The sequence below is a fragment of the Natrix helvetica genome, assembly GCF_964273705.1.
Source record: "Natrix helvetica genome assembly, chromosome: 1".
Lineage (NCBI taxonomy): Eukaryota > Metazoa > Chordata > Lepidosauria > Squamata > Natricidae > Natrix > Natrix helvetica.
The window spans coordinates 133,866,631-133,878,930 of NC_138548.1; the positions used below are offsets into that span (position 1 = coordinate 133,866,631).

The following is a 12,300-nucleotide window of genomic DNA, read 5'->3' on the forward strand; positions in this document are numbered from 1 at the left end:
TCAAACTATGACAGATGGGAAGGAAAGCTCAGAGCATATCTGACAGGGTTTGCCCTTTGCATGCACAGTAAAAGCTATTACCCTGACAGACAGCTTTCCAGATACCCAGCTTCCTCTGGCAGAATGGGAATTTACATCTTCTCTCTCTCAACTGTATTGAAAATATTGGAATTACCGTAAGCACCTAATTAATACTTTCACTTCAAGTAAAAGAAAGCCTTTTAACCAGGGTGGATTTGATTTAAATCAAGTCCATTTAAATCTTGATTTAAATCATTTTAAATCACTAGTAAGAAGGCTTGATTTAAATTGATTTAAATTATAATTTTTAAAGAGTAACTTTCATCTCTATCCTGCAGCAGCTCCTTCTGACCTGCTGTTGACTCACCAACAGTCCTAATATTGTAGAACATACAGCCTTATGCTACATAACTAAGCTCCATTTCATGCTGAATAAACTAAGTTATTAATGTATCTTAAATAGAAAACTATCTTTAGACAGATTTTTACTCCAAAAGCATTTTATTAAAATAAATTTGGTAAAAATAAAAATAAATCCAATTTAATTTTTTTTAATCTTTCTTTATTCTTTTTTAATCATAGATTTTTATCCACCCTGCTTTTAACAGAACTTAGTGAGTGAAGGGGACTCCCCAATAAACTTTCAAGTTAAATACCTCCAACATGCCTTTGGGATACTCAAGTTTCCCCCCCAAAACTGGGATTCCTCTCAGTCTTTTCTTGTAGTGCCAAGACAACCTTGAGAAGAACACTGAACCAGAGCAAAGTGAAGCAATGTGGTTGCTCTGCTTTGAACTAAAAAGCAAAAAGACTACTGTTACTTTGCAAATCAAATGTAATGGAGTTCTTTCTTAGAAGCATCAGTGAACTGAAGCATTATTTCAAAGTTTTGCAAGCCCTATTATTCACATCTATCTTTAGACCAGTAAAGAAGGTACAGATTCACATGGCACAATGCAACAAATGAATATGTATAAGGATATAGACAGCTATAATTAATTCTTTCAGTAGCCAAACATGCCAGGCGTAGAAAGCACTTGTTGTGTAACTCTTAAAAACACAAAACAGTACTCTACTATTTATTACAGAATGGAGATCTGCTCCAAATCTCAATATAGAGCCACAGAGTAAAGAAACACCAAATACTGTAAAAACAGTTTTATTCTGTAGATATACTATAATGGACATAGGAAACCCAAAGATATATAGTTTTATTCAAAATATTAGGAATGTATAAATCCACAAATAGTGAGAAGAACAATAAATTGATCTTTCCTTAATTGACAGAGCAGGATATCTACTATAGCTAAACTGCAATATTCAGCAAAATGTACACTAATTAGAAAATGTTAAGATAAAAACTCTATACAGAAGAGGAGCATCACATAAAGATGAAAGGAAGCCTCATGTTCTGAAACGCAAGAAACCCAGGAAGTCTTAAATCCCATTTTAACTTAGAATTGTTTCAGCACAAATGTACATTCCTAAAATGTTATTAAGCCATTTTCATTGTGGGCATGAATTGGTGTGCGTATGTAAGTGAAATGTCACTGAAAATTCCTGCAGGCAAATATTGATTAAATCAAGTAGTGAGGTATAACAATATTTTTCACTTTTCTTCCCACTTACTATTCCCCTATCTATGGAAAAACAAATATAACTGTTAGCTTCAAGCCACTCTAATAAAGAGACCTACTTTCCAACCCTTCCATGAAAATGAAGGACCTTAAGCACAAATAAACTTAAGGCTGCCACCTATCTGTATCTGGAATGTCCTAGTGCAGGACTTAAAAAAGCGGAAGCACAACTGGGACACACCTAAGTCCAAAGAGCTTTCCATACATATAATCTTGATCACTGAGGGGGGTACCCTACCCATGCTTATTGCTTGAATGCTCACCTACATCATTCTATATGTCTCTAGACAGCAAAACTAGTGTTATTATTCCTCCATTGTCCTCTTAATTTCCTGCAGAAAGACACTGGTAGACACTACCACAAAGTAGTCTTCCTCCCTCCCTTTCACTTTTTATTAGCTTAAAGTCATCTTTTATGTGTTTTGTAAAATTTTAATTAAAGCATTTGGAATAAGTGGAAGAAATTAGTCGATGTTGAACTGTGTACAAGTAATCTTTGACTTACGACCACAATTGAGCCCCAACATTTCTGCTGCTAAGTAAGACAATAAGTTTTGCCTTATTTTATGACCTTTCCTGCCACACTAGTTAAGTGAATCACTGCAGTTGTTCAGTTAGTAACACAGTTGTTAAGTGAATCTAGTTTCCCCATTGATTTTGCTTGTCAGAAGGTTGCAAAAAGGTGATCACATGATCCTATAAATGAACCTATAACAGAAGCCCTGTTCTAGTTAGTATCTAATATTGTGGATGTGTAGCATTTTAAGTTATTTGGTTGAGGTACTGCAGAATGGTGCTACATTTGTATACCACATGCTCTGTCTTAAGTACTTTTTTTGCCTTTGAAACTCAAGCACTGTTCAGCTTAAATATGAAACTGTACCTAAGATCATCTTAAGAGTTAGTTCTCAGTGATAAAGATTCAAACAACTATTATATAAATAGTCAGATTTGCCATTACCAACTAAGAAAAATCTCCTCATTAATTGTAATACTGTGAGAAAGAAGAGGTTTCTGCCCAAATGAAAAATATATTGGCTCCAACAGGAAAAATTAATTTCTTTGCTGAAGTTCTGGTACCTTTACTCCTTTCAGCTCAATAAATCTTGCGTGAGCATTGCCCTTAAAAAAAAATTCAGATCAGGAAGCTGCCAAAAGCCCTGATAATAATAATTAGCACCTGTAAGTACAAGGAACTTGATAAAATCACTGTGGGAGTAATATATCAAGTATTTTCATTGTTAATTATACTTAGTATTTATAATCTGACAAGTCCAAGATGATTATTTAAATGCATACAGCTGCCATCATTAAACCAATAAAACATTATTGCACTAAATTGTAAATAGTACAAGTTGATTGCAATGATTATCAATTATCAAGAACTGAAATTAAATTGAAAGTTGAAATTTACATCTTATCATATGCAAGAGAAGGTTTCTGTAAGAGAATTCAAAGGAAAGTAACTGATAGACAGTGATGCATTTATTAACCAAAGCGCATACAATCCCCTCTTCTGTTTCATCTGTTAAAAACAACTGAATCATGATTGGCAAACATGAACAGGACTACAGTGAAACCATTTCAACAAACAAGCAATCCTTAAAGACAAATAGGTAGGCATTGCAGTCAGCAGAGATGTAGTGTTATTATGATAATGGTGGGCATCATAAATAGATTCCATAAAATGTAATATATATATATATCCAGAAAGAACAGGAAGATTAGGCAATAAATCTCCTCCTATGTGTAAGTAAATTCTTAATTATCTTATATCTCTGCAGTTTCATTTTACATGTTTCCTTTACCTTCCTGTTTTTCTTAATAAAAAGAAAAAAAGCATGACTTGAAATACACAGAACAGTCAATGTTTCCTTTTTTTGCATGCTGCTGTCACAGTTTCCATATATTCTGCACCCCTAAAAATGCAGCTAGAATTGTGTCTTAGGAAAGCATCATTAAAGATCTCTTCTCTCAAACACATTTCATATTAAGTATTCAGATAAATACACCAGCAACAGTCTTATTCAATTCAATTTTTAATTATTAAATTACAAGTTTCTAACCTTCAGATTTTTTAAAATTTCAGAACAGTTTCTCTCTATTAGATTAATACTATGAATAGCATTGCTATTCATATTTTAATATCCTTTCTGTATCTGCTTCAAAGCTACTGCTTGCCTAAACTTCTCTCCTTCATATTAATGGTACTAATGAAATTGTTAAAATATCAAGAGAAAAACATTGTTTGCTCATGCTCAGATTACAGATACAGTCATCTGTCAAATAACATGCATTTTGTACAATTTATTAAGCAAAACCCCTACCATTGCTGGCAGTCATGATCTGCGGCAGTCCAGTGATGCTCCCTAATCTGAAAGTGACTGCACAACACACGCCTGTGTGCAGTCTCTCATCAACTTAAAAACCAGTTCACCCTCCTCCCCTGAAGTCCTACTGCAAGAAGCTAGTGCTACACAGTTCCAAAATGAAAGCTGCTTATGCCGATAAAGAAGAAAGACTTGCTCTGTACTGCACAATCATCCCCCTCTCTGGTATAAGAAAGAAGGCGGTAGAAATATAGCATTTCTACACAAACTCTGATTTGAAAACCTTTATCCAAAAAGCTGCCTTTACCAAACTAAAGGATCTCCATTTTGAATTAGTACATGTACTTCAGCAGAGTATTTAATGCAAAGCCTGCTTAATGCAAGCGGACACGATCATTCAGAAGCAGTATCTTTTTGTGTCCCATTTCTGTTTTCCTTTAAGTAGAATGGGATGACTTTGGTAATTTTTGGATTGAAATGTATCGTTCACAACGAATTCAGTAACTTGTGTTTTTGTCAGTATCAATTGTTTTTCTCTCAAAATAGGAATGTTTCTATCGACTTTTATGCCCCTTGCACTGTTCATCTCTCAGAACTTGAAGTAAGCACTCTATTGATTTTTGACAAGATCCAAATAAAGTGCATAAACTCCCTCAGTTTAATAATGCCAAATCCCAATAATTTTTGCCTTAAGATTCCTTATAATATTATTAACTGTTATTATCTAATTCATTCTGGATGGAGATGATAGTAGTCTAATGCGAAAGCATCTATTTGGAAACCCTGCTTTTGTTTTGGTGTTTAAAAAAAAAAACCTGGTGGGAATCATCTTCTCGGATATCTGACAGACTTGTATAATCTAATTTCTTTTTCATATTAGTTGCCAAGAGTTGCCATGGTGAAGAAACTAGCTATAACTGTCGTATTTATTTATACTTTTATTTGTTTATCATCCCTCCTCTTCTTAAATACGTACCTGTGTATGGCTCACAATAAATCACAAAAGTACATTTTAAAAACTTGTAAAACATAAGCACAATACATTAATCAAAGTAATTATGATACAATGCCAACGCAATTACACCTTTATTGGGCTGAACAGATAGACCAGCATCTGGGGTTACAGCCAGGCATCACAATTGTCTGACAGGCTATTATAGGGAGGCTTTTCACACACATCTTAAAAAGCACAAATTCTGCTTGTTCTTTTCAAAAATGAGCTATGGTCAATCTGCACAGCTGCCTCAAAATATAATCTTTGATGGACCAGCCACACAGATATTTCCATGTTTATCTAAATAGCTCAATACAGAGATAAAGACCTGATTGAGATGATCACTCGTGAGTTAAAAAATTCAGTAAACTAAACTGTTTTGCTCCTGTTAGCTATAATGCTTCTGCTGACTGGTTAGCCAAGTCATAATAAACCATATACAGAGGAATATTCATATACAGAGGAAAACTGATTTTTCCCAAGTAGTTAAAAAAATCACACACACTAAGGAATGCTATATGGACACAACACTTCATCCAAATACTCATTTTCAGTTTTACAATCCAGGCTATGAAGTTGGAATGATCCGGAATATAGTAGTCCTTTCAAGGCTGATTTGAGAAAAGTATTTCATACTTCATACTACTCCATATGTGGAATTGCAGTTTTAAAAAGTACAATTTATTGATATTAGAGAAAATATGAACTACTGTTTCCAGATTTGGGAAGCATGAACAGGAATGACCACAATGCGTTCTTGTTAATTTGCATGCCTATTGATATAGCTTTTCTTATACTAACCCCTGAAAGAAATGCTATAAAAGAATGGTCACATTTGAGTATTAAAAATCAAAACCAGAAAAATAAATCTTGACTTAAATACCATCCGATACACTAGAAAATGGAACAAATAAACACTTGTTTGGCATAGTTATCAGATTGCAACATTCTGTAGCACACTGCTGTAAATAGCAGAGAGCAAAGTGAGTCTCATCTGAGTGGCTGAAGTATAGCAGATTTCTCAATCCTCAAAAAGCAGGGGGGGGGGAGCTTCCTTGGAAAGTAAAGCTTTAAAGGTGGAGCCATAGAACCAGGAATTCATCTCTACATTAATTCTAAAATCTTGTTTTAGACAATTAATATACCTTCACTTTTATTAGAAAAGAATCAACACTAGCTGAAATTATTTTTTAGAAAAGAATTGGTTCTAAAGGATAACATGCAAAAGTTTCCATCACCTCATTTCACATCCAGAAATAGATTTCTACTGAAACTACAAAAAAGGCTGTTAACAGAAAAATAATTAGCTGAGACCCCGAATCCAACAATTTGCAGATCTCTCTCTCTCACACAGTCACATAAACACATATGTGCATAGACAGAATATTAAGAATCAGTGAGAAATCCAGCTTGCAGCTTAGCACCATTTTCTGCTATAAAAAACTGAAAAACCTTCCTGTAACCTAGCAACTATGGCATATCAGCAAGATGAAATCCTTCTTCCTGTTACATAAAGTAAAGCCTGGTTCACATCACCATTTGTATCTAACAACTGGCATTTTATTTCTACTGCTATAAAAAAAGTAAAGCCATTCTTCATAACAATCATAAAGCTGGTATCTTATTTTCTATTTACCATCCCCTACAATAAAGAAGAAAAGAAATCTCATACTTAAAAACTGGTCAGTTCATCTAATCAAAGAGCAAACAATGATTTAAAGTATCATCTTTAATATATGAAGGTCAATAATGTCATTTACATGAAACAAATATGAGAATTCCAAAGAGGAACAAAGATCAAGCTTTTCCACTTTCAAATGCTATTTATCAGAAACTTTTTCAATACTATATAACCCATTGGAGGGGGGGGGGGGGATTCAACAGTCAAAATTTAAAATCCCTAAATGAGAACAAAGATTTTAGCAGCATGATTTTAAAGGCAAATGAAAGCTCTTTCCTTTAATGAAATGAAGATGATTGTTGTTAGCCATCCTAGCTATGGGCAATGGGCAATGCTGTACTGAAGGATGTTTTCCCTACTCCTGTTTTAAGACTTATAGCATGATTTAGCCAGAGAAAATCCAGGTGGGATTCAACAAAGTCTAAAGAAATGCACTAAAAGCTACATTTAAAACACTAATGCATCAAAGCTCCCATTCAAATAACCTAGAGAGCAGGCAGTCACTGAAGCTATTTTCTTTAAAATGCTGTTCCTTGGATCTAGCTGTTCTATTAGGCATTTCAGCCTTTAAAAGAATGAGAAGGCCCAAATTCTGACTAGCACTTTGAAAGTCCCCTTGGACCGTTATTTGCTCATTATTGCCCTCCCCAGCCCCCAGGAGCACTCTGGAAGCCTCCTAAAGGCTATGCATGGCCATTTTTGCAAAGGGACGGGGTTTCGGGAGGCCAAAAATGCTGTATTCAGAGTATAAAATGCACCCACATTTTCACCCTCTTTTTTGAGGGAAAAAGGTGCATCTTATATTCCGAAAATACGGTATCTATTTCCTGAAGTGATGATATAATTTCCACTGTGCCTTTGCTTCCACAAAAACTATTATTTCTCAACCAACAATTTCTTCGTAAGATGATCCTCACTGTTATCTCACAGATCCCAGATGAACTTATACATTTCCAGAGTAGATAAGTGTATCTGACCTATTTCTCCAATGAATAAGTCATTTCAAGTTAAACACTTATTTATTGATTGCACATGACATCAAATCCAGCATGAATCGCTTATATCTAGCACTGTATTCTGGAATACATTTACAGTTGCAATGAATGCCTGTTAAATTCTAAACTAATCCTCAAAATCCAACATCTCTGTTCAATGGCAAACATATCCCTTTGTCAAACAAAAGCATCTTAATATTTGTTATTTAATGTTAAGCAACACACTGAAGTTTAGAAAGTCATGTCCAGCATATTCATAGTATGTCATTTTTCAAAACAGGATTCAAGCAGAACTGCTGCTCTGACAATGAAAGTTTGACCCTTAAAATATTCCATTTTAGTCACTATCTAGCTACACAAGAACAATTCCCCCAATCTGGTATTCTCCAGAAGTTGGATAGGATACATAGGAATTACAATCCAAAACATCTGAACGATAACATGCTGGGGAGGTTGATCTAGATAATCTTCTAACTGTCATAGCTCATTATTTTTACCAACACTTTACAGACTTTAAATAAGGTAGTGAAGTATTTTGTTTACATTAAAATTGAGTCCCCCTCAAACTATTAAATAATTTAGCATGCAGAGGTAGCAGAAATCACATGAGCATAAAACATACTTGTATAATTCTGGAAATATTCTAATATTGCATATGGACTAGTTCATTGGATTTCAGCCAGATTTATTTACAAATCACCATATATTAATAAAAATGTATATATATAAATAAATAATGAAATGTCCCCTCCAAAAGTAATATGCCAATGTAAAAAAAGCATGATGTTCATGGATTAAGCAATAAAAGAAAATTTTAAACAATTTTAAAGACACTAAATCATTGATTTAATCTTATTTAAAGAAAACACTACTTACCACCAGCTCCCTGAATCATGGTGCCTGATTTCTGGACTTCATCAAATTTTGTAAAAATGATGTTCAGCCTGGTTTGAAAAAAATGAAAAATAATGAATTTGGCAGTACTTAAATGACATCCAAATAAGGTACATTTGTACCTCTAATTTTAAGTCCTTTTTTTCTTCTTTTAATTAAATGTAAATGTTAAATGAAAACAAAAAAAGAGACTACATTTTTTAAAGAATATGGAATTTCAAACTTGTACATAAATTGAACTGTATTCCTAACCCTAACAGAAAATTTAGTCCATTCTTTAATCTTAGTTTAATTTACTGAAACAAAAGATACAGCTAGTCCTCAACTTATGGATGATTGTTTAGCGATGGACAATGAAACCCCCCAAAAGCTATTTAGGACACAAAACTCCAATATCTGGAAACCCCTCTCTGTTGTCACATGACCACATTTTGAGCTCACATTCACAGCAGCAATTTATGACATTTTTGTGGAAATTGGTATTTACTTTTGATTTCCAGCAAAAAATATCCTACAGTGAACAATGGTTTCACTTTATGACTGTTATTTTTGCTTAAAGACTGCCACAATAAGTTTATAAAATTGAGTCTAGTCGAGTGGTGACCTCCCTTAAAATCATCACAACTTAGGACCAAAATTGTGGATTCAATTGTACACTGAAGACTACCTATACATCATTTTCCAGGAACATACACAAATAAAATGCCACTACTTCAGGATATGTTGCGTTTTAATCTCATTATTTTCAACATAGTATCGTAACTGAGAGTAATAATCAGATTACAATAATCTGATCTTTTTTTAAAAAACATAATTGGACTTCAAAAGCTAACAAATGAACAAAAGCTCAGAAAGAGAAGCTTTTCACTCACCGAGACTGTGGTAATCCCTTTTTGCTGAGATCAGCTCTTACACGTTCACCTACATGTCTGTAGATTTCTACAAGGCTATTTATTGCTGCATCACGAACCTAATCATTAAAGAATAACAAAGGAAAGTATTTTTATATGTTTCAGTTTATGATCAATTTATGATTAAAAAATCATAATAGTTAATTTTAAGACATTGGCTTTAGAAATCACAATAGGTTCATCTTTTAGTTTCCTTGAAATGATCGTAGTTAGCGTAAATCAGTATTCCCAATGACAACCAGGCAGCAAATCATAATTAAACAAAAGCACAAATTTTCAAAATTCTGAAGGAACCCAAGATTCTTAAAAGCTTAATGTAATTCATGCTAATAGCCTATCTTTAGCAAGATAAGAAATAATATTTATACAGGTACGGTAGTTCATGACTAATGACAGTCACTTATATTGCTGTTCGAAATTACAATAGACCTATCAGGGGTCTACTTATGATCCAGATTTGAAATTCTGACAGTTGAACCCCGTTTGTTGTCACCTGACAAAACTTTGTGGGCCAGGCAAAATGCTGCATTTCTCTCTGTTTGCAGCATTCTGTAGTCATGTGGTCATGTTTTATGGCAGCTTTGCTGAAAATGGCATTTACTTCTGGTTTTCAGAAAAAGCATACCCATAGCAAACAACTGTATTGTTTGCTTAAGCACCAGATGCGTTACAGCTACTATGGTCACTTAATGACCACTGCAAAAAAAGTCATAAAATCAGGTTGGTCATATAATCAGCCTACTTTATGACCATTATAACTTATGACCATGATAGACAGACTCCATTACAGTTTAAGTTGAGGACCACAAAGCCTAGAATATTTTGTAAGAAATTCTACTTGTAAGGCATGAATATATCACAATTCTTGCACTTTTAGGGGTAATGTAGAGTTATGTTTCCTTCTGAATAAGCCATTTCAAGCACACCATGGTGCATATTCAAAGTATGTAATGATACAGGTCTCACGCACATCGTCATTTTCTATAAGAGTTGTGATGATAGAAATAGCACTTAATTGAGAGGTCCTTGGGAGAGGATCAAGGACCTCTCATTTCAACCCAAGCGATAAATACTTTTCTTTATTGCTAGCACTTAATTATTTATACTAAAGGACAGAGATCAAAGTAAATGTTATAGAACTATTTCTATATCTATCTATTGATCTCAGCTCTTATGGATAGCTTACACAAAGACCCACTTTTCATATTACCTTAAACTGATACTTAAAATTACTTCTACAAGCAGAACCAAATTCCTATACAGGTAGTCCTCGACTTATAACAGTTCATTTAGTGATCGTTCAACGTTACAATGGCATTGAAAAAAGTGACAACCTTTGTAGCATCCCCAATGATCATGTGATTAAAATTCAGATGCTTAGCAATTGACCATTGCTGTGTCCTAAGGTCATGTGATCACCTTTTGCAACACTTTTGACAAGCAAAGTCAACGGAGAGGCCAGATTCACTTAACAACCAGATTTCTAATTTATCAACTGCAGTGATTCACTTAACAACTGTGGCAAGAAAGGTTGTAAAATGGGGCAAAACTCACTTAACAAATGTCTCACTTAACAACAGAAATGTTGGGTTCAATTCTGGTCGTAAGTCAAGGACTACCTGTAGTCCCCTCTCCTCCTCCACTTCTTCCTTCCTCTTGGTAGTAAGGTTCTTCTTGACTTCAACCTTACATAAAAGCAGGTTTATTCATACAACTGAACTAGAAACAATATTTTAAAACCATTTGCAACCAATTTGAAACAATTACTACTATTTTACTATTACTATTACTATTTTTTAAATTACTATTTTCAATTATTACCAATTTGAAACTACTCCGGGTGCCGTCCTCCAGAGAGTGCCAGAGGGCGACGCCCAGGAGTAGGGCCTTCTCTGTAGTGGGCCCCACCCTTTGGAATGACCTCCCCCCCAGACATCAGGACAACAACCGACCTTCGCTCCTTCCGTATGAAGCTGAAAACCTACCTGTTTCGACTAGCTGACCTGGCATAATACTACAATCTCTCCAGCCCAGGGCATTTTTAATTGGTAATTTTAGTTTTTAAGGGTTAATTTCACTGGGGTTTTAACTTTTTTAGGTATTGTAACTTATTTATTTATTCTTACCTCCTCTGTACGCTATATAATACTTTTGTACGTCGCCCCGAGTCCCTGTGGGGAGAGGGGGCGACTAATAAGTTCAAAAAATAAATAAATAAATAAATAAATAAATTATAAACCTGGATAAGTCTGCATATTTAGACAGCCAAGGTTTGCTTTGAATTCCAGTCTCAAGCATAACAAACAGGTTGTAAACTGTGTACATATTTTGCATAGAGTTAAACTGGAAATAAAAAGGGAGGGGAATGGTCATGACTTGAATTTTTACTGGAATTTATTTCTGCATGTACATTTCCTGCTTACCTGAGAACCAGGTTTATAGTGGTTCTTCCCACACCATTTCCCCACATCATCTATCCTGTCTACAAGGGCACTGTTCAGAAAGCAGATTATGTTTTGATGCTGTGGTGAAACAATACAAAGCTAACAACTGCACTTCTTAGAGAAAACAACAATTGCTGAAACGAGCCAATTAGCTTCAGACACCATGGCCAGTTATCCAATTAAAGAAACTTTCACTGAGTAATTGATGTGTTTGTATGCTTCAATAGGTCTTGGTAGGAAAATAAATTAAATCCTTGTCTTTCAATAATGTCCATTCATAAAGGTCATTATTTTAACCAAGTATTAAGTCAATCACAACTGGATGGGTTCACACAACACAGAAAATCACAATCTACCATGTAGCCATCCATCCATGGATTATTTTACCTTCCA

At 34.4% G+C, this 12,300-nt stretch overlaps 1 protein-coding gene across 6 annotated transcripts in view; it reads right to left on the reverse strand.

Moving 5' to 3' along the window:
• CLASP1 (cytoplasmic linker associated protein 1) overlaps positions 1-12,300 on the reverse strand; it is a 229,891-nt gene that overhangs the window by 126,025 nt on the left and 91,566 nt on the right. For all 6 annotated transcript variants that reach the window (XM_081934018.1, XM_081934019.1, XM_081934017.1 and 3 more), the window contains 2 exons: positions 9,425-9,522; positions 8,535-8,602 (listed from right to left, as the gene is read on the reverse strand). In XM_081934018.1, the coding sequence (XP_081790144.1) occupies positions 8,535-8,602; positions 9,425-9,522 (166 nt within the window). The remainder of the gene's footprint in view (positions 1-8,534; positions 8,603-9,424; positions 9,523-12,300) is intronic.